Genomic DNA, 24,009 nt, shown 5'->3' with positions numbered 1-24,009 from the left:
GCACACAATAGCTTCCACATCAGTCCAAATGTTTTTAATATTTCCAGCATTAATTGCTCGTTTTTTAATTATTAAGATAGAAAAATGTTCAAATCTGCCATAAAATGAAAGGTTTGTTTAAAACCGCGAATTTCTGATTTAACATCCAATAGAATTGTTTTTATACTTTTATTAACTATTTAAATGAATAATTAAGATCCCAAACTAAAAGTCAAGTTTACGTAGATCTTAAAGTGTAAAACCAAAAGTCAATTTGCTCTATTACGCTATCTAGTGTATTTATTTATTGGTTACGTATTGCGTTTTTATATGGTCTATGGTTGTTATGCACAATCAAACAGACAATATAGCAAATACAATATCAAAGGTCATACAAGACTGGTCAGGGTTTATTGCTTACCTTCATTTGGCCGAAACAAACACTTAATTGACATTCTTCTATAAATACCCCCGTTACATAGAAAAAGAAAAAAATGCGAGTCTTAATTGATGATTAGAATATCATGTTTCCGAGAGTCCCCTCGAGAATTCGCGCCATTCTTTTCTTGTATGCGCGCGCTTTTGGAGCCGTGCGAAGCGAGCAGGTTTAGGCGCGTAAGGTGCATTCATAAGGAATTTTAATAAACGTTTCCTTTAAAATGCACCCCAACACCCCAGTTAGCTGAGAGAACAAAAATAAATATATTAAATTAATCTGGATATGTATGTATATTACGCATGAATCATGTAGGCCGTACATCACACTTTTGTCTTAAGATGAACGTTATCACGATAGTTCCATAACAAAAGAATTCGGTTGATTACATAAACAGAAAGAAACCCACTCTTGAGCGAGATTTTAATATATTACGATTTATTATTCATTACAACTGTAATTATTAAATACACTGTGAACTTCCTCCTCTGCAGTTTTAGAACAACTGTCTTCATCTATTAATTTATTTCATCTTCAACTGTAAATGGTTTAATGTAAACATTAAAACAAGCATGAAACATACAAACAACAGGATGAGAAATCTAACCTAAACAAATTAAAAAGAAAATTTAAATGATTTAAGATCAACTTTACAACAACCCTACAACATACATTGGGTCATATTTAGCAATGCAGAAATCCATAAGACAAGTCAAACTACTTTACACCCAGTCCCAGCTGTCTCAAGAGTGTAAGTAAACCAACACTGGATGGCCTTGCATTAATTATTGGTGAGCACAGTGTCCGAACCATTTTAAGTCCACCTGTCATGCACTTGGCAGTACAGACAAGATGGCGTTAGTGAAGGTGGCACAAAACCAGGTTTATGCTATTGGGACTTAGAGCTGTTCTTCAGGATAATAAGACATCCACTGTGCTGCTGTCAACAGTGAAGGTAGCTTGAGCCCCCACTGGCCACACCACAAATGTCAACATCTACATTGTGCAGATTTAGGAACATATAATTTGCATAGACATAATTTGCTTGCTTTCCATTTGAACAGTAGTGCCTTTAGAGGAAGCAACGACCACTGAGGTCAGTGATTTGAACCCCTGCAGTTGAAACTGAACAAGTCCAGTAAACACAGGAGACACCATTAAACCATTGACAGAGTATTCGGAACCTAGAAAACACTTCAGGTCCCCTCTGTCTTGACAGAAAATACTATATATATCGAGTAGGAGTCTAGTAAGTATGGTCCAGTCACCTGGTGAATGTATCAGAATAATTGATAATACTGAGAGGTCAGTAGATTACGGTGGAGTTCAATACACCAGTGTTCACTTCAAATCAAGAGTAACACTGTTTGGGTGAAGGTTGTGTTAAGGATTATATTTTACATGTTTAAGTAACACATAAATGCGTAGCACACATTTAATTGATCCAATCCTTTTCTCTCACAACTCTTTGGGATCACTTCCCCCTTCGTTGGGATAAAAATAATAATATTAAAAAAGGTCAGAATGAAATAATAATCAGTATGAAATCAGTATCTCCCATAACACAAATACTGCAGTACTATTAGATAAGCTAGTGATTATAAAATGTCTAAAAATAAATAACAACTGCTTGCTTTTGTTCTCCAGGATGTTGGGAGAAAAATGTGCAAAAATAATCTTCAGCGCTTAAAAAAATAAAAGACAAATAAATCGTGTGATTAAATACATCGGTCTCCTAAAACCAAACTCCAGTCTACCAGGCCTCTGCATACAAAAATAAAAAAATCTAATCCAAAAGGAGACTAATCATAGCTGTAATAGATAGTATATGGTTTCATCCGATTAAATTAATAGTTTACACATCAAAACATTACAGCCTGAAGTCAAGAGCTTCAAAGGTCAAAGGTTAATGCTACAGTGCTGCACCAAACCCTTCCTGTTCACCAAGGCGCAGACTTCAGGAGTCATGTGAGCTTGATTAGAGAGTGCCCTTCATTAAAAAACAATCAGGTTAGTGGTGAAAATCAACAGGCCTCAGTGCATAAATATAATAAAATTCTAGTCTGAACTCTACATCCATATCAGCATCAAACCACAGATATCTGGAGTGACTGACATGCTTGGCAGAATTGAATGCTTATGTTATGCATTTCATTGGAAAAAGAAATGAATCAAATAAGCTCTTCCGCGTCAAAAGGGAATTTTTGGTGAGTCTGATGTAATGACAGATTGAGTCTTTGAGCGGAGATAGACAGGTACACTAATTTAATTTCTTTTTAGTAACTATGTTAACTTGGATAGTCAAACATTTTTTTAATCTTAAATAGTTAAAAGTGTCTCTCTCCACTGTTTTAAAGAAGAACGTACCTATCCCCTCATTTCAGTTTGGCTCCTCCACTCCCCCAACACTTATCAGTTCCTCTTACGAGAGCGCGCCTGTAAAGACGAGCTCCTTTGAGAGACTGACAAGAGAGAAGAACGAGACTGTGACACGATTCACTACACTGCCAAGGCACAGACGTACAACAACACACTAACACACACTAACAATCAACACTACAATGAATAAATAGGTCCTCCAGAGCACTCAAAGATAAGTTATTACTAGCTATCGCAGCACTTTTCTCTCCACAGAACAGTTTTATCCAGGTATTCTGGTTGAGACCGCTCTCGGGTGATGGACAGAAGGGGATTGTGGGGCTGGACTGGCACAGATGGCACTAGAGGTCTATATACACCATGGCACCCAGTATACTAGAAACAACTACTAATTACAGCTGATCTCGTCAATCAGATATCCACCTTCAAAACAAAAGGCTGAGTAATAACTGCTTCCTGTTTCGGCCTTGGGTGAAAGCACAAGTTGATGGAGTCGTTGGGCAGATGCCGTGATCCAGTTATCCTTGTGAAATGAGTACTTGAGATGAAATGGGCATTCCAGGCAATTCTCTCTCTCTCTCTCTCTCTCTCTCTTATCAGCAATCATCAGCCATGTCCTCTTTTTTCCACTATTCTCATGCTTTTATTCTTGCAGTAGGAATGACGGGGCAGGAATTAGGCCAAATCTTTTGCTGCTGCGGCTCCATTCTTCTCCTCAGTCTCTCCCCCTCCCCCTTTGTCTTTTTTCTTTCCCCCCTTCTCCTTTTTTTTCTCTTTCTCTGCTTTCTCCTTCTCCTTCTTCAGCCGTTCTTTCTCGGTTTTCTCTTTCTCTTTCTTCTCCCGTGATTTTTGCTTCTCCTCCTCTTTCTCTCGCTTCTTGTCCTCCTTGGTTTTCTTTTTCTTTTTCCCATCTTCCTCCACTGCCGTTTTTGCTGTTTCTGGGCAAGGTGGTAATGGGGCGTTGTTTGCGGTGGGCGATGGGATTGTGGGGGTGATGTGTTCAGAGACGACTTTAGGCGACAGCTGGTGCATCTGCGTGCTGGACGCGTGTGCGGTTGGAGCTGGTGGAGTGGTAGTAGATGATGTTGTAGCTAGCGGACTGGGCCCATGTGGCGCTGGTGGCTTTCCACCGGCTCCAGCGTTAGAAGCAGATGGCACAGGAGGTTTTGAGGCCACTGCACTGGTGCCGCCCCCAAGGGGCTGCAGTGGGACGATATCCTGGCCAAAGCTGCCAGAAGTGGAGCCCTTCTTATTCTGTGAGGGAAACGGCATCTTGGACTTTCTAAGGCCAGGAAGTGACAGTAGGCTTGAAGACGCACGTAAGGGTCCAGGGGGAGGGATGTGACTGGCCAGGAACGACAGGCTGCCGCCAGAGCTGATCGCAGCAGCCCGGTGTTTCTGTTCAAAGATGGCCCGTGTACCGTGCAAACGCCGACCCGGTTGGTGAGTCAACTCTCCACGAGATTCCCGCCACTTGCGCACCTGAATACCACACTCCCTCTCGATGAGGGCCTCCGTCACAGACAGAGACACCACCTGAAAACAGAGTAGAGAGTGTGAGAAAGGATCTGGCAAGCTCTACTGGTACTTCTCTATTACTTGTTCTCTCGTAAAAGCACAATTGTGTGCGTACCTCTTGCACCAGAACTTCCTCCCTGATAGCTTCAGGAGGGATGTTTCTCAGTCGCTCCATGGTCTCGTACATGCCCTGCAGCTCACGGAGCTTATCCACAGATCCCAACATCTGCTTGAGGAGCACCAGACCCACTCTGAACACAATCTTCACTCCTGATAACAACAAAACTTTAACATCAAAGTTCCATTTCAATTAAATTTGGTTCTGAAATATCTTCTCTTTATTTTCTACTTCTTTTCATAGAATCTTGAAAAAATACGGTTTCCAATAAAAAATATTAAGCAGCACAACTGTTTTCAAGATTGATAATAATAATAATAATAATAAATGTTTACTCTGCAGAAAATTTGCATATTAGAGTGATTTGATCATGTAACACTGAAGACAGGAGTACTGAATACACATGAACTAGACCAAATGACTTGCCAACATGGGCACTATTTTCTCTGATACATCAGAAGCTGTTGCCCCCATCTAACTGAAAAAGGTTAGATAAAAACGTACCATGCCATGGTATAACAGTAATACCCACTCTCTCAAGAAAGAAACTCATAGTCTTGAGCGCAAATGGAGAAAAACTGACTATGAAGATTTTAGAATTGCATGGAAAAACATTATGTCCAGCTAAAAACAGGCTTTAAAAACTGCCAGGGCCGAGCATATCCACAAACTCTTCGAAAATAACCAAAACAATCCAAGGTTTTTATTTAGCACAGTGGCTAGATTAACAAATAACCAGATGACACCTGATCTAAATATTCCCTTGCAGTTTAATAGTAATGACTTTATGAAATTTCGGTTTAAATTATTCCAAAATAATTGTTTATCTGTCGTCAAGAAGAAGAAAATGCATGAGGCTTGGCGTCCTCGTGCTCCTGCTGTGTGCAAGAGCGATTTCAAATAAAAAGAAGAAACAACCGCTGCGCGAGGTGAGTAGAGGCTCTGAAATAAATACATAGATTTATTATCTGTACCCTAATTCCTACACTGATACATTAAACTGTACGTTTTTATTTCAAAATGTAATCGCTAACGATGCTAACGAATCTAAAGCACTTTGTGGGTCGAAATGGAGACTAAGTTACACTCACAAGGTCACAAACAATAATTTTTTGTTAGGTTTAACATTAATCATTATCTTTACTTACAGTCACTGCAACTCATCTTTTACTTTTCTGAATAATTGTTGCCGTTTACATTTGTTAAATAGTTACACATTCATGTTACATGTAGGCTATCTAGTAAGCTATTAGCCAATTTTTATTTTTATAATTTTTCGAGTCATTTACACATAACTTACATAAAACAGAATTTTTTTTATTTGTATTTTTTATAATTTTCTCTCCTCAGAACATCCAGTATGAGTTTTCTTCAAATCTCAAAGGGTTCACAGATCTATGTACTATGTAAGTAAGTTACTTAATTATTTATTTATTTGAAATTGAAATAACTGAAATAGTCTATACTTTGTATTATTTCACATTTGTATCAAATTAAAAAAACTAGTTCGCGCTAATGCGAGGGTGTTTCTAATGCCATTTGACATTGTTCTCTCTTCTGACTGCTGTTATCAGTCTCTGTCAGTTTTTTTCCTTTGAATGAAAGTTGTAAAAAGGCTATCATAGAGTTTTTCTTTAGCTATTTGAGCAAATGAGAATGTAAAAAATATATATTTGTGAAACTCTCCCATTCACTGCTCCAAAGTTTACCCAACTAAAACAAAACAAAACATCCGCTTCTGAGAAACCCGGAAATGTGAAAAAGGTTTATTAAATAAAATAAAATTAAATTAATGCATTTAGCAGACGCTTTTATCCAAAGCAACTTACAGTGCATTCAGGCTATCAATTTTTACCTATCATGTGTTCCCGGGGAATCGAACCCCCAACATTGCACTTAATAGCACAATGCTCTACAAATTGAGCTACAGGAACACTTAATTTATTATTAATTTATTTCACTCATTTATTAAGCTAGTTTCTTAAAATTTCCTGTGTGAATTTTCCCAATCAGTGATCTCCATTTAAAACAGGAAAGACAATTTTACTATTGATTGCATTGTACATGAAAAAATTTTTTTTAGGTACATTAAATGTTTTTTTAGTTCTAAGACATCTGAGGCACATTTATTTGTCTACAGTTTTGTCAAGGTGTAAATGTTTTTTTTTTTCTGTTTATAACAGTATTAACACTGTTGTTTCCATGAATGGGACTGTGATGTGCAGTATTGACTATATAAGTTGATTATTTATTTGTTTATCAACAATGTTTTATATGCATTTGTTTTCAGTTTGTCTTTTAAAATGATAAAAAATGGCAATAGCAGGAAAAATAAACTAGTGGGAGGGGTGGGGGGTGTGAATATTAAAGGGGGGGTGAAATGCTCGTTTTCACTCAATATCCTGTTAATCTTGAGTACCTATAGAGTAGTACTGCATCCTTCATAACTCCAAAAGTTTTATTATATCCATAAGAGAAAGATAGTCTGTACCGATTTTTCCCGGAAAAACACGACCGACTGGAGGCGTGACGTGTGGGCGGAGCTAAAGAATCACGAGCGCCAGTAGGCTTTTTGCATTGAGAGCGTTTGGAAACTGTGACATTACCCTGAGGGAAATAAACAATGTGCAAATCCGTCGTCAAACTGGGCCTTGTTTGTAAAACAAGCATCTTCGAAATGCAGGGAACAAAACACTTGCACAACTCCGTTGATGCTCTGTAAAAATAAACTCCATTCACTGGTCCCTTAATGCTGTTTTTTTTTTGGTAATCTGTGCAGGGTTGTCTTGCCCTGGCAACTAAAGACACACTTCTTTTGTGACTTTTCGCGACGCTCTCGCTCTGATCAGGCTGTGCTCAGCCTCTCAGTGCTCTGCTATACGGGAGCGTGCGCTCTTCCGGGAGAAGTGCCCTCAGGACCCATATAAGGAAATTCCGCTCCATCTAACGTCACACAGAGCCATACTCGAAAAAAACTTTCTGAAACTTGTGACAAACCGGAAGGAGTATTTTTGGAACAGAAATACTCCTTCAAACGTACAACTTAATTTTTGAAACTTTGTCCATGTTTAGCATGGGACAGTGTAATTTTAACAGTGTAAAAAACTCAGTATGCATGAAATAGCATTTCACCCCCCCTTTAAAGAAGTTCCTCAGAGAACCACCCCTTTTAGAGCGGTGCCTAGAGGCTCTTCAGAGGATTCAGCCGGTGTGGCGAAGTGAAGAACCCCAAAAGGTGCCTCCAGGAACCTTTAGTTTTTACAGTGTAGGATTTACACAAGCTTTAGTCTGGATCCAGAACACCTCAGAAGAGATGATGCCACCCCCTCAGAGGACCTCAGATGACGCTAACCCTGAAACAACATAAACTACCAAATTTTGCTACAAGTTTGATTGAAACATATATATTTATTGCTGATAATAGTGTTCTCATAGTCTATTTGATTACATCATTAACTGGATTTCTACCACATGTACATTAATTTGACAGTCACCACTGATAAGCTCCTACTAAATATACTTTGGGAACCTCATTTTCTGTAAAGCTGCTTTGCAACGATTTGTATCGTAAAAAGTGCTATACAAATAAACTTGCATTGAACTGAAATCACGTTGAATTTGTTCAACCTATTTTCTTTTTTTATAATGTATATGACTGACCTTCACAAAAGAACATGTCCCAGACACGCAGGACGCAAGACCACGGCAGCGTACGGGAGAAAATGCACATAAACCACTCTGTCATGTACAAGATGGGGTCGATCTTAAATTTCTTCAGGTGACGGTACGCCATGGGACAAACTCTCCTCAGCAGAGAGAAAAAAATCTCTCCGTCCAGCTGGATAGCTTCCTGAGAGACAGAAAAAGAGGAGAAAGAGGAGTCAAAAGAACTCTCCCGGCTCTGGTGCTGGTAATAGTCTCTTTAAGCTGGAGTACTCACCAACCCAGCACTGTAGTAGCCAGGCACGTATTTCTCACAGATTTGCACTAGACACCAGAAGGCTTGCTGGAAGAAAATGAGAGTGAAGAAGATGGTGATGGCTTCATATCCTGTAATATTTCTCTAAGTCACGTTTTTTTCACCCGTTGTTCTTTTAAAAGAAAAACAGCCTAGCGGAGCAACATAGACAGTTTTCTAGCTTTGTTCGACTCTGTCTTACCTCAGCAGGCATGTGCATGAGCAGCACTGCTGCCACCGGCGCCTGAGCCTGACAGTAGCCCTCATCGGGCCGGTAGATTGTGTAGGCCTTCAGTATACGGTACAGATCCTGCTGCCTGAACACACACACACACACACATATATTAGGTAAAAATAATGATGGAACTAATTAATGAAAGATCGGACAATAAGAACTACTGATATTTATTTGTGGTATGGATATATAAAGAATACCATTCATGTTAATAGTAGTCCTTTTTTTTATTTAAGTATACTGTTTGAATCAGATGAGACATTACATGCTTAGATATTAGGGATAGATATATTGCCCAATATAGATGAAATGTGAAGCAGAGGTGGGGTTAAGGCGAGGGGAAGTTCAAAGATGGTATCGATATGCACATTATGCACTGAGTAAAGAATATAGACTTAAAAACAAAGGGGAAAAATCCCCTCCTTCTGTTTCCTAGATTGTGTAATGCTCTAAAGAAAAGCCTTACATTACCCTTCCCCTTGATAAAACGTGTATTTACCCATGTCCTCCCCGAGCAGCAAACATCTCGTGGAAAGGGAACTGCCTGTGCAAGTCCTTCTCTATGATGTCCAACCACTTCGGATCTCCCTCCTCTTGCTCCAACTCCTGAGAGACAAGAAGAGTGAAAAAATATAATACGAATAGAAGAGCGTGTTGAGCAGATTAACTGAGATTTACAAGACATGTAAAGTAAGACATGGCTCAAGAAGATTGTACGGCTATTTTTCTTGAACGTTTAACAAGGTGTTGTCAGCGGTCTTTACAGCAACAGCATATGAACTTGGGAGTAGTTTATGTAGCACTATGACTGTTTCACAGAGGTATCAAACCTGACCGTACATCAAACTTTCCCGGGTTGGACTCGAGGAGCTCCTGGCTGTTGGAGAGCAGCTGCCAGGCTTTGGCTCTCAGCGAGGAGGGGATTCCTTTCCTGCAGCGCATTTTCACCTGCATCAGAAAGAAAACTAAACTCAGCAACTATACACATTCAGTGGCACAGTATTTTCTAGACCTAGTCAGGAATGCCTTCCGTGAGACGTTAAGTAAGAAACCGACCTTCTGAAAGCGTCGAGATACCCATTTGTCCCAGTTTCTGAACATGTCCAACCATTTCATCTCTCTCTGCCTCGCCACGGCCACAGCGATCTCCGCCTCACTACAAGACAGAGAGGGATTCACAGACACACACAACAAATACACCTAGAAGCACACACTCATGCCCTGAGATAATGTTGTGCTTCTGACAAAAGGCTTATATTGAATCTGAGAGAACAGACACCTGTAAAATACATTACTGCTTTTGAATCACCTGAAACTAATCAGAAACCCTGAAATCCTCTGTTACTGGTGAAATAATAATGAAATCATTATGAGTTTTTGAGGTCTTGTAAAGAAATGCAAGTCTTCCAAACAAACAAGCATTTCTCGGCACACACAGCAGTAATGATACCAGACAAAAGTGATGGACACCAGAGACAGAAACTGAGGCTCGGACTGAGTCCTACCTAAAGGCAAAGTGTGCAGTTTCTGTGTAACCAAGCTGAATTGTAAAAATAATAATGTTTCATCAAGACAGAAATTCTAGTCTTTCATTAGTCCAAAAAAAACTAAAAAACCTAATCCAGCCTCAAACTCACACCAATGATTAAGCTACAATCACAATTTCAGTCTGGTAAGGATGCTTAGACACTGCACTTACACTGTTTGGGAATCTTTTAGTAACAAAAAATGTCTTGACTTAACTTAATGTATTAATATTGTTACTAAAATGTATAATTTATTATATACTATATAGATAAGTAGTAGTAAAAAAGCGAATTTCTACACCAGTTTGACGAGCAAACAGCAAGTACCCTAAAATGCAATATTTTATTAAATATAGAGAATAATATGTGTGTGTGTGTGTGTGTGTGTATATGTGTGTGTGTGTGTGTGTGCTCTTGTTTTTGTGACATATCAGGACACAACTCCGTATAATGACATGGGTATGACACAGGTATTACAAGGAGAGGGTGACTTATGAGGACATAAAATGCACAAATTTTCCTGTGAGAGTTAGAGTTAGGTGTAGGGTTGGTGAAGGGCGATAGAATATACAGTTTGTACAGTATAAAACCATTACGCTTATGGGATGTCCCCACTTTTCACAAAAACAAACGTGTGTGCGTGTGTGTGTGTGTAGGTCTGATTCTGCTTACCAATACTAATACTGTTATCGATACTATTTGGTGTAAAAAGATATGAAGTTGTTGAAAATTTCAAGTAATTTTATTAGGGGTGCTCCGATCACGATCGGCCGATCGTTAATGCGCATCTCGTCAGTAAAGCCAGTTCTGTAATCAGCGGTTAATTCCATCAGGTGCGTGATTTCACATAGAGCTGAAAATGAAGTGGATTTGCGCATCTTCTCCATTAACAACGGCTCTGTGTAGTAACAGCTGCTCTATGTGAAATCACGCACCTGATGGAATTAACCGCTGATTAGAAAACCGGCTTTACTGACGAGATGCGCATTAACGATCGGCCGATCGAGCACCCCTAAATTATATTACTGCTGTACTTTAGCAACTGTATTAATGTTCTCCAGTCAAGAACAGTGATTTATTTTTCTCTTTGTGTTTTATTTTATTAACATTCAAGGAATACTTCACCCAAAAATTTCAATTGCATTAGGGCTGGATGATTAATCGAAAAGTAATCGAAACCGAAATTTAGAACCTCTAACCGACGTAATTTTCCCATGTCGGTTATTTTTCTGTTAATACTTCCCCCTTAAAAGGCGTGTGTAGCCACGTGATTCTGCCAGTCAGTGGCATAAAAGCAAAACACGGAGGTTCAACACATAGTAATGGCACGCGAGCAGTGAGCCTTGAGTCTTCACTAAACTTTGTCAGTTGTATTTGTTTTATGGTTTGGACATTCAAGCGATTAGACGATCGGATGTGCATTATTATATCGAGCTACCATGTTCGCGCAGCTGCATTGTGGCACGAAAACTCATAGCTGTGAAGGTCACGCGCACAGAGGAACCCAGTTGTCAGTGCTGTCCTGTGATTTATCACTAAAGTATCTTAGAATCTCAAAACTTATTATATCATATTTTTCTACTTTTGAAGGAACTATGCTATTTACATCCCCCAGCTTCACAATAATATAGAGACGGTATGACTAATTCACACACGCAATCACTCATACTGGTACTGTTTACCTTTAATCTTTATCTCTTACACTGAGCAATAATATTTAAGAAATGTTATGAACATAGATAAAATAACTGCTGATAGTGAGCTATGATCGTTCTTTCAATAGGAAAAAATACCCCACCTTTAATAGTCGATCTCAATCGTCTGGCTGAGGCCAGTCTAAAAAGACGCTCAGGACAGTTGACAGAATGCTGCTGCGTGTCGACACGAAAGCGTATCATTTTCACGTGTTATTAAGCCACTTGCAAATGTAACCATTTAAAAGACTTTAAAGCATTTAAACACAAGACAGGGAAAAGCTGAACTGAGTAGCTGGTTACTCCCGCGTTGTGCTCGGTGCGTCCGCGAAGAGAGAGCGACGTATCATGGACAGCGACACTGAACCGACCTTTCGTTTGCAAAGTACTCCTTTAAGTTCCTTGTGCACCTCAACGAACAAAAACAAAATCGCAGTTTAAACAAACAGAAAAGAAGTGTAAGAGTCCACTTCAGCACCGCAGTATTCTGGTGTTCAGGGCTCATGCAGAGGGAGGCGTCTCAAAACACTTGAACACCAAATTTGTCTGTTTTTGCTCTTGTACTACCGACAAATACATAAAAAATATTTACCCGTCTTGGATAGTGTGTTCGAAAAAACTCTCAGTTATGTCTTGAGTTAAAGTAAACAGTTGAGAAAAAATTTTTATATGTATTATATTGGATGCATTCATTGTCTCTTAAAGTGACCGTGCCTAATAGGGCTTGGGCACCACGTTGTATTCTGGGACGTGGCGGGCATGTTGACGAACAAATAAACAGAATGAACATACAAATTAAACACTTTCAAACAGGGCCCACTGGTACAACCTGAACAGGGGCCCCGCAAACCCCAACTATGGCCCTGTTTACAGTACAAACCTTGTAAATGTACTATGAGGGCAAAAAAAAAAAAACAGAAACAAAATAATCATTCATTAATCTTAATCGAGGTAAAATGTTCAATTAATCGAGGTTTTTACTTTAGGCCATAATCGTCCAGCCCTAAATTGCGTCATCATTTACTCACTCTCAAGTTGTTTAAACCTGAATGAGTTTCTTCTTCTGTTAAACATAGTAAGTTATTTTGAAGAATGTGGGAAACTAAACAGTTGCTGATCCCCAGTGAATTTTTTTTTTTTAATCCTAATATCAAAGTCAGCAGGGACCAGCAACTGTTTGCTTACCCACATTCTTCAAAATATATTATTTTTGTGTTCAGCACAAGAATTAATACAAATTAATGTTTGGTACAACATGATTGAGTAAGTAATGACAGAATTTAAATTTTTGGGTGAACTATCCCTTTAATGACAAGCGGCAGTATGTTTAGTACTGTCCCTTTAAGACAGGGGTGGGGAACGTTGATCCTGGAGGGCCTGTGTCCAATCCTAATCAAACACACCTGAACAAGCTAATCAAGGTCTTCAGGATACAGGTAGGTTTTGTTCAGGGTTGCAGCTAAACTCTGCACAGGACAGCAGGAAAATATTCTCTCTTTTTCCCCAAAATTAAGACCAAATGGCCAGGAAACCATGTGGTGACCCCAATGCATGAATCCACAGCCTTATCAGGAAAGGAAGGATGCTAAGGCATTCCTTTGGCCCAGGATCACCAAAAACCTTAAGCCAGGGAACACCTCCTTTCTGCAAGCTGTAAATTCCAGAGACTGTGTCTCCAAAACCAATAGACTGAATAACCCTTGGTTAAATACAAAAAACAGTCTCAAAACTGCTTCCAATAAGCTGAATTGATTACTAGTATTTACCTCACATATATCTTAAGTTTTATGTATGCTTTATATAACCTGTGGAATTATTTCTGTTTAACTTTCATTACAGCCTATTCGTAGGGTTTTCTACCTCAGTTATAGGAACTAATCACCAGAAGTTGCCTCACACATGTGTATTCTCTGTATTATGCATGCTTTATATTACTCAAGTTAATTTTGTGTGTTAAACACTTATCACGGCTAAATCCTTCTTTACTTCCACCTCAACTATGGGAAGTGTATTTGGTACCTTGACGGGTAAATGATTTCTAGAATTTTTATATAAAGTAGATGTGTGTAGGATGCACCATATTTAAACTATTAAGTTTGCTTATTAAAGCGTTTAAACTAAACTCTCAGGAGTTTGGACACACGCAATCACGTGGAAATTATGACAAAACATCAAAACACCATGTCAGATGTTTTGCAATGACAAGCAGCTATGTGTTGCTTTTTGCCAAGCTTTTGCAGTGACTTTGCTCTTGCTTATGTTTTGTGCTGACCTTTCCATCGTCCAGCATGTACTCGTCCAGCGTGTACTCTTCAAACCACCAAGAGCTCACTTAAAACTCATCAACTCTTCCGTAACATCCTTCGTCAAACTTCGTCAAAGAAAACCCTCCGAGTCCCTCCAGAGCAAACTCCGTTGCATAGCAACCCGCAATCCAGGAAGTCTTGCGAACGAAGCGCAACCCGTCAAAGCCACCCAACCACTCACCATCGAGTCCTGTCCCTCAGAACGTGCCGGTCCGTGGGCGTGACGTCTGAGGCTGAGACTATTGCAGTGGTAATGAACAATGAGGCTTTGTGCTTTTGAAATGAGATGGCTTACTGTATGAACACTGTATGCATGTGATGCATGAAAGGGAAAGGGAAAGCTAATAAAACTAATAAATCATCAAAATAAACATCCATAAATTAAATTTATGTGTAATGGCTTTCATTTCTTCGTAAAATGCCTGGATTTCTTAACTGAAATATTAGTCTGGAATGTTTGAAGCCATAACTATTTTTCATTAGTATGAGAAACTAAGTCAATATTATAAGAAAGTTTCTCAATATAACGAGAAACTAAGTCATAATTATGAGAACGTTTCTCATTATTATGACTTAAAGAATCATATTTTTCTAAACTGTGGTGGGAACAGGCTTCCATGGTTTTGCCTTGAAACCTCACAGAATGCCACATCAGTTAATTGTGAAATTGTCTATGGCTTTACAAATTTTAAATAAATATAACAGAAAACTAAATCTGACAGACAGCACGCTGACCATAAGAGAAAGTCTATTTAAAGACTAACTCACACTGACCATTTTTAAATAGCTGAAAAAGCATGTGGTGGTTAATGCTGTTTAAATTCATGCTGAACAGGAATTAAAAAAAGGAAATGTTCATAAGTAAACGACAGTGTTAATGCCCATTTAAGCAGTATTAGTCAGTACTAGAGATAAAGCAGAGGCAGTCGGGGGAAGAGGGAGACAAAAAGTGAGCCAGTCAGTGCACTCTGACTCAGATGAGGCCTCTCAGCACGATCTGAGTCACCCAAATCAGATTTTTTTGCTCACACGGGACTCAGATCTGTTTTTGTCATGACACTATGAACAGCACAAACCACATATAATATGATCTTTTTAATTCAGATATTTATTGCCACTTCAATATGTGGTACTAAATCCGATTAGACGTGACGGTATTCAGCAATGCAATATGTCACGCTAATGAATATGCATGATAATGTTATCGTGGGCACTTCTAAGACCGTGAATAATTATATATTACAAATTATTCCGAAATTCGGAATGCATTTTAAGAATACTATTCCCATAAACTGGTCGAAATGTACAACACCGCTGTATGCTGCTTGAAAGGCACGTGTGCTGCTGATGTAAACAAACAATCATGAGAAGCACATGGGGGAACACGTGAGAGAAGAACATTCACTCTCTGACAGCAGATGGCGCTAAACTGCATACAATGCAGCCTTTACCCTGGAAACCCCATAAATAAAGCTGCTGCACTACTTTCTAAAATATGTTTAAATCATTTTAATTAACCAATTAGATTTGGGTATTCGCTACGATGCTCATCACAGCGCCAAATACTTAAATATTTAGATTTAATAGGCTATTTATTTTCAGACTTTTGTTTTTCATTTTAATCTGGACTACAACATGCCCTGGATATTGTTTGAAAGTGTTTTGATTATTTATTCTTCATTCACACTTTACAATAGGGCTTCATTAGATAATTAATTAGTTAACAAACTGCCAATTAAAAATTCTTCCGAACACCCTTTAATTTTATGCATTTAACAGACGCTTTTATCCAAAGCAACTTACAGTGCATTCAGGTTATCAATTTTTACCTTTCATGTGTTCCCCGGGAATCGAACCCCCAACCTTGCTCTACCAATTGAGCTACAGGAAGACTATAATTAATCATTAATAACACATTAATCTTAGGTATTCCAATATTTAATAACACTTTGTTAAAATTTAATGTTGCAACTGTGTTATTTAATGAGCTAACATGAAGAATTAGTACTTAAGTATTAAGTATTAAGTAACTTCTGTAGCAAATATAGTTATTGCTCAGTGTGAATATTAATGGTTAACTAATGAGGTCTTATTGTAAAGTGATATTAGCACTTTATTTTACAGTCCTGTTCCTCATGTACATACTATGTACTTATTATAGTAATTACAATAACTACGTAATAACTAGGTACTAACCCTGAACCTACCCCTAAACCTAACCCTACCTCATGTAGTTACCTTTGTTACGAGAACGTTCTTAGATAATACACTGTAAGTACACTATATATACTGTATTATGAACAGTTTTTTACAACAAAATTTAAATACCGTAATAATACCGTTTACCGTGATAAAAGCATTAGCAATTAATCGTAACAGGAAAATTTGATACTGGCATATCCATAAATCCGATCCATGTCAGATGTTTTGCAAAGCGACTGCAGTGTGAACGGTCATATCGGATTTCATTTGGATTTACGTCACTCTAGACAATCGTCATAATTCCACGCTGACGGTAGACACTTCATAGATTTTACATACCGAAATTTATCAAGACAGTAGTGAAGGGTAATCAGTGGAAGTGAGATGGGTCTCATAAAAGTTTCAAAACTCTGCTGTCTTTTGTCACATCCTTGTCTTTATTTTGACATACTGCTTGTGTATGAAAAAATGCATAGTTTCTCTGGCTTCTGCTGCTGATCACACTATAAATAACCCCATAATCGCTTACTTTATATCCTCCATGTTTATTTCAGTATGATGACGCGCTGTGCAAGTGTTGCCAAATCAACATTTTCATCACGAAATTGGGCTACTTTTTCCTTTGTTGCCATGGGATGTTCTTCAACTTAGTGGATTGATACAACCACACTAACACAATATTTACCTCCTGTACATGATTGGACTAGTTTTAAGAAGGAACTGGGAGGATTTGGTTTGAAAATCTGAAAACCCTGTTCATATTGTTCTTTTGCGTATGCGGGTCAGAAGAACCATGATCTGTTCACACTGGAAATCTGATATTGGCCAAATTTAAAACAACAATGTAAACACCTATACGAAAAACAGGATCTGAGAAAAATTTTTTAATTGAGCACTTAGGCTCACAGTGTGAACGTAGACACAGGAAAACTCCACCAAATGCTCATCCTGCTCTCGGTTGGAGGTGTGAATTATTAATATCCTAACAGCACACTTCACATCAGGTGCTGCCAATTACCCTGCCATTCACATCCATTATAAATGCTTACTCTGATTTATCAGACCAAGGAATGAACTAGAATGAGAATAATGAAATAATACAAAATATATCCGTTTCAATTTGAACTATATATACATATAACAATTTCAATTATATAAATAATGAACCTCAAACACAGTCAATCAAATAGTTTCTTAATCTTTATGGGGATGGGTGATTTAGATAAAATCTCTTGAACTTTTTTAACAATCTTCAGTGTGCTTATGCACTCAAACATGACTTACAAACACTAAAGCACCTGCTTAAAACAATCAATGCTTGTTAATTTTCTCCCAATGTTTTGCTCAAAATTAACAGTATTAAATTGTAATGAATATACTTTATGCAACAAATATAAATATTTCCCTACTTTATTTTACTAAAACATTTAATCTATTTTTTTTTATTATAGAAAAAACATTTATCTGAATATCTGTAGTCATAGTGAATCATGAAAATGAAGTATAGTTTTAATTTCTACCTTTGTAACTGACAATTTGAACTGATTCATAAAAATGAACTAACTCCTAAAGACAGTTCACAACCAAGGAAGAAGTATAATTGATGTAATAATAGTCTAATTTAATGAGAACGGGAAGTCAACACCATCCCGAAAATGATAACGACAGAGTATTGATGTTTGTTAGGGCACTTTCAGAAGTTCTTTTTCCAGCTGATGAGCAATAAAAACATTGACCAATCAGAATCCAGCTGCTGTTAAAGAGCGTGACCACTTAGAGTGACAGACAACATAACCGCAGCATGTACTTATAATAAACAGAACGCTGCTGTGTGCAGTAATGTGCATGCTTACACAGTTATTTAAAGATATCATGATAGTTACTGTTCTTGTTAAAACTATTTTTGACAATTAAGTTTAAACTAGAAATGTGAGTTGTAAAACAAGGAACGGTCACAAAACTAGTCTGCTTTTTAAGACGCACAAAGGTCAAATACTGTAAAACAGCATTAAAAGCATTGCTATATTCAGATGAATATCCTGACATATTTAAAAACACATCAGATTATGGAAGTAAAATGGTTTATGAAGGGTTTCATGTTGACTACAGTACATTCATTTTAAGATAAATTATATTCAAATTATCACATTCATCTAAGAATTTAGTTTTAAGTAGCACGTACGGTCGAAATGCAAATGCAGAAAGTGTATAATATGCTTGCAGGATAAATTTATACTCTGGTAACACACATACTGAAATGTCAAATGCTCTTATAAATGAATGTGGTTTCTCCTCGCTCTGTGTGCTTAAAAGGAAAAAATAAAAATAGCATGTGCTAATGTGGTTTAGTGTCATTCAGTTCACACCCACCTGCACTCACTGTACTGCGCTCCTCCCAGGAAGCCGTATTTATCAGTACGCCTCACTGGACCATTGATCTCAGAGTCTGACCCCACCGAGCTGCCGTCCTCGCCGAAGCCTGACAGAGACTCCAGCGTGCCAGACATTAGGCTGGCCGACTCCAAGTAGCTGAGCGTGTCCGGGGCTGGTCGCGAGTACGAGGAGGGCAGAACCCAGGAGCCACTGGACTCCTGCACCAGCACGGCTGGGGGCTCAGTCTTGGAGGGCGTGCACGGGGGCTCAGGGGTCATCCTGGCAGTGCTGGGACTGTTGGCTTCAGGGTTCTCGGCAGGCTCAGGCTGGGGGACTGTTTGTGCTTCAGTTTGCCTTGAGTCTTGTGAAGAGGGGGCCGGGTTGGAGACGGGAACAGGAGGTGTAAACTGAGGAGGAATGACCACAGAGGGAGCAGGACTATAAATCTGGTTAACTTGAACGTTGGGATAGAGATTAGGACTGGGATTATGTTCAGGCGACAGCAACATCTGTTGCTCCTGTGCTTCAGTGTTCCGCTCTGTTTGGCCAACTAAATCATTTCTCCCATTAGTCTCTCCGTCTGTAGCAGCTGGGAGCTCAACCGGCGCTCCAGCGGCGCTCTCTGATGCTGCTGAAGACAGAGCGCCACTGTTTTGGCCAGGTGTGCTTTCCCAAGAAGAGGACTTTTTCCCGCTTGTCTGTAATGTTGGGTTTCCCATCACTGCTCGGTCCCCGTAGAGAGATGATTTTGGGATGGGAATTTCTGAGGGGAGAAGCTGTGGGCTGGAGGGAGCAGGCATTGATTGGTCAGCCATACTGGGAGAGGAGGGAGTGAGGGCGGAGATTTCAGACATAGCTGCTCCTCGCTGATACCACTGATCAAAAGAGAGAGAAACAAGCCCATTGTCAGTAATTATTCAGATAAGACAAGAATAAAGAAACACTAACAGCATTAAAAGCACAAACCCATTTCGTGCACTGTATGCAATGAAGCAGGTTCTTAGATGTAAATAATACACTCACAGTTGGCAGGAAAAGAAAGAAAACATTGATGCAGGAATTTTTTGTACCAAATAAATTCTCTATGAAATTCCACAAGCATGTCTCACATACAACTCCCCAAAGAAACATTTTTCTCACCCGAAAATAATAACATACACGCCTAAAAGGCGTTGAACTAAAAAGGCGTTGCCAAAAACAATCTCTGAGCACTTTGACTGTCTCTTTGTCACAATTATCGCAAATTCATATTGTCCTTTCAATTATAATAAATGAGGGGAGAAACTACATTGAAATGTAATACTTTATAAAAAATCTAAAGTACGGCCAGTCTGTGTGGGAAGAGATGCATGATGAATCTAATCCAAAGCAAAGCAAAAAAATAAATAAATAAAAATGAATTTGTCATTTGCAAGATATTGTGAAGACTGTGTGGAACATAGTAGATTCTATATTTCTCATATCCTCTATATCCTCATAATATTCATATTACAAGTGAGATAAAAGATTCATTTTTCAGGAATATTATTTTTAAATTGACAATTGAAAAAATGTGTAAAGAAATGCATGCACTTGCAATGGGAGTGTTTGGGGTAACAGAACACACATTTCTTGTTTGCTTACACACGGAGACAGAAGTTTAAATATTTACTGTAGTAATGACAGCATGCTTAACTTGTAGATCTTAGAGAGAGCTAAAATGTGTATTTAGACCAAAATACACAAAAATTTAGGTCTGAAAGATTTTCAGATCTTTTTGAAAGAACTCTCTTGTACTCAACAAATCATTTTAACATTATATTTTTTAATATGAATAACCCAAACTATTGATTGGTAGCCTACCTTAAAACCGTTCTCTTTGACAACTTTGAAATTAGAGGTAACATTTATAGATTCTGAATTCATTTATATAAAACAAAATATGACCCATCTCAAATAAATGTACTTCTAAACATACAGGCTGCTATATAAAAGCACCAAAAAACATAAAAAATACAACACAGCAGAAGATAAAGAGGAGAAATACAGTTACACCACATAAATAATGTTAACAAGAAGATTCATCAGTCTACTACACGTAATATAAGAATTTAAATAAATAAAAGGTAACAACATGTTGCACCATATTTAACCATATCCTGAAGAGTAAGAGATACAGAGGACCTGAAGTAAATACAATGGTCATCTGTTTCACAGAGTCTCATATATAAAGATTCAGACAAACTAGTAATAGTAACACAGGTCCAGTTTAGGTGTATAGGAGCAGGGTACCAGTATTTCCTCTTACACTGAGATCTGCCTCCTAGACTTCCGTACGATCTATATATAAATGTGTCCGAGTACAGATGCTAACAGGAGGAGAAAAGGAAGTGGTTCCTTGACAGAAGCACTGTGGCTGAACATTCGATCACGCCTGTGAAGCCCAAATGCTGTCGAGGCATTTGGACAAAGCCTAGATGTGATGGTCAGACTGTGGGCTGTCTTCAAACAGCTGAGGAAACATTCACAGAAGTCAGATGACTATTATGACGTAAAGTTATGAAGCATTATCTCACAACGGGCAATTAATGATCTCAACACAAACCTCATCAGTGTGTTTTTGTGGTAGAGATAGGAAGTCTTACTCATTTTCACAAATCTTTTCTTTTTCCAAACAGGTGCAAAAATGATTTAGTGATTCATTTGACACAGTGTGATTAGTTATGTTCATGATGTCAGCTCAAAAAGAACAAAGTTCGTTGGTATCTAAATATAAATGATCATTTACATGACACACCCTGGCTGTTAATGCATTGTGCATTTTTATAAAACGTTATTATTTATTAACTTGTATGTGGTGATAGAACTGAAATACATTTGTAACGTTTATGCTATTATTTTTATATTATTGACAAACAGTCAAATTCTCCAAACACACTTGGAGACAGTAAGCTGTCCACTCACGAACAGCTCGGACCATTTAAAAAGCCCACATCAAGAATGAATCGTTCATATCGGTTCAATCGATTCACTTTAAAGATTCGATTCAGAAGAACAATCCGTTCATGAATCGGACAATGCTACTTTTGTTGGACTCCACCCATACACAAGAACTGTGCTCGTTCCGGTGTTAAGCCTAGTAATATCTGAAGCGTGAGGACAAATGAGTAATAAACAAACCACACATGTGTTTTTTACGCGGTATTTTTTTGTTGTTTTTAAAAAGGCAATAATATAAACCTGTGAGCTTTCGGTTATATTGTGATTAACCACACGTGAGGTGACTTGACAATAACAGGGTACCGGATAACGGGAAGCCACCGTTTAAAAATGCCAACCTCTACACAAAAAACATTACGGTTTTAAACACAAGACTATACAGTTATGAAACACACAAGGTCATGAAGTGAGCAGACAGCACCTGAGGACAAGGAGTCGCAGGATTTGGGACTGCCAAGTTTAACGTAAAGCTGCTAACGTTAATCGTGCTGTCTGTCAACAACACACACGGCCTGTATACTGCTAAAACCACCATTCGCCCCACGGTTTGGGATTGACAAGTTTTTAATGGTGATGTAACGTGACTCATTGTTAGCTGGTGAGATTGGCCTGCTAACGTCTACGGTACGTTATCCGGTGCGGCAAATCAGATCAACTTCCCGGTTTACGGCAGTGCTATTGATCGTGATCATCTGTTCTGACATATCTGTTCCCTCTGAGAAGAGATACAAGAGAAGACCTTCATTATTCAGACTCACCCGCAGCTATCTGTCCGCCTGTCCCGGGGGAGGGGGGGCTTCTGTCTGCTCCGGTTGCCGTAACCCCCCCGCCGCCGCCGGTGCCGCTGAACGGATGTACAGGCTAGAGCGAGGCAGGCTGCTGGGAAGCCGCCGGGCCGATTGAAAAGTCCTAAAGATAAAGCCGAGAGTGCTGGGGCTGGGGGTCTGAGTGTGCCGCTGGGCTAACGGTGTTAGCTAAACACTGCCGCTCCGCACTGCGTGAACACTTATCCGAGCGGAAACAGACCCGTAGCACTGCTGGCATTGAGTACACTTGTGTGGTGCGTTTTAAAAAGTCAGGAAACCTCCCTGAATTGTGAACCGGGCAGCATCGCTGGAAAAGATAAACACGGCCCTGCTGTCATCTCGCCGTGTCCGCATTAGTGATGGCCGATTCGTGAACGAATCGTTCAATTTAACCGGTTCTTCTTAGTGAACCGGTTGAACCAGTTCACCAAATCGAACTGAATCGTTTGAAACGGTTCACGTCTCCAATAAGCATAAATCCACAAATTACTTAAGCTGTTAACTTTTTTAACATGACTGACACTCCCTCTGAGTCAGAATAAACCAATATCCCGGGGTAATCCATTTACTCAAACAGTACACTGAATGAAATGCTGTGAAGACCGAACTGAAGATGAACACCGAGCCGAGCCAGATAATGAACGAACACGCCCACTGCTGGAGCAGTTCTCGTTCTCGAGTCAAGAACCGGTTGCTTCGGTGTTCGGATCACCAGTACACTCAACCGAGAATCGTTTCTGTCGGACGCGTCCGATTTGAGAACCGATGAGCTGATTCTCGTTCTCGAGTCAAGAACCGGTTGCTTCGGTTTTCGGATCACCAGTACACTCAACCGAGAATCGTTTCTGTCGGACGCGTCCGAATTGAGAATCGATGAACTGATGATATTGCGCATGCGTGTAATTTTGTAAGTATTTTGTTAAACATCGGAAAGTGTGATAAAATAACTATATTTTATTTTGATTTTTTTTTTAATTATTTTTTTTAGATTAATGTTTCCAATCTGTATATTGTATATAATGTATAGGCCAAATGGGTTTTCAGGGAAGTTGGACAATAATTAAGACTCTAAAGACTCTTATGTTTAATAGGAATAAGGGATGATTTATGAGATATCTGTACTGTATTTATAGTTAATGATGACATTCACAAATTGAGTTTGTAGTAAACAGAACATGAACACGAGTAGAGCAGCTGATGACACTGAACTGCAGCACGTGCCGGTTAGAGCGATTCTCGTTCTCGAGTCAAGAACCGGTTGCATCGGTTTTCGGATCATCAGTACACTCAACCGAGAATCGTTTCTGTCGGACGCGTCCGAATTGAGAACCGATGAACTGATGATACTGCGCATGCGCGTCATTGCGCGATTCAGCGTGAAGCCAACTGACTCACAGCATGTCTGAACCGAAGGGATTCTTTTGGTGATTGATTCTGATTCTGTACTAGTAATATTATGAGCGCGGGTATTTCGAGGGCTTATGAAGGGCAATCTGGCGA

The 24,009-nt window shown here is 39.0% G+C and overlaps 1 protein-coding gene across 1 annotated transcript; it reads right to left on the bottom strand.

Moving 5' to 3' along the window:
• Positions 1-832: 832 nt before the first annotated feature.
• LOC113047164 (TBC1 domain family member 10A-like) lies at positions 833-22,858 on the bottom strand. Its single transcript, XM_026208451.1, has 10 exons — positions 22,462-22,858; positions 18,722-19,599; positions 9,680-9,779; positions 9,464-9,571; positions 9,123-9,229; positions 8,591-8,705; positions 8,371-8,436; positions 8,091-8,280; positions 4,428-4,582; positions 833-4,330 (listed from the first exon to the last, which is right to left on the bottom strand). Exons 2-10 carry the CDS (start codon positions 19,576-19,578, stop codon positions 3,470-3,472), a joined length of 2,559 nt encoding a protein of 852 aa, XP_026064236.1. The 5' UTR covers positions 19,579-19,599; positions 22,462-22,858; the 3' UTR covers positions 833-3,469.
• Between the last annotated feature and the right edge of the window lie 1,151 nt (positions 22,859-24,009).

Source organism: Carassius auratus, chromosome 28 (assembly GCF_003368295.1).
Source record: "Carassius auratus strain Wakin chromosome 28, ASM336829v1, whole genome shotgun sequence".
In the NCBI taxonomy this organism is placed as follows: Eukaryota; Metazoa; Chordata; class Actinopteri; order Cypriniformes; family Cyprinidae; genus Carassius; species Carassius auratus.
The sequence above is the reverse complement of the archived record's forward strand: the minus strand, read 5'-3'. Positions and strand labels throughout refer to the sequence as shown.

Excerpts from the sequence above, each read along its gene's own strand:
- LOC113047164 (XM_026208451.1), bottom strand. The coding sequence starts at position 19,578 with ATGTCTGAAATCTCCGCCCTCACTCCCTCCTCTCCCAGTATGGCTGAC. Across the intron at positions 9,572-9,679 it reads TATCTCGACGCTTTCAGAAG|GTGAAAATGCGCTGCAGGAA; the intron begins GTCGGTTTCTTA and ends TTTCTGATGCAG. Across the intron at positions 8,281-8,370 it reads GCTACTACAGTGCTGGGTTG|GAAGCTATCCAGCTGGACGG; the intron begins GTGAGTACTCCA and ends TCTGTCTCTCAG.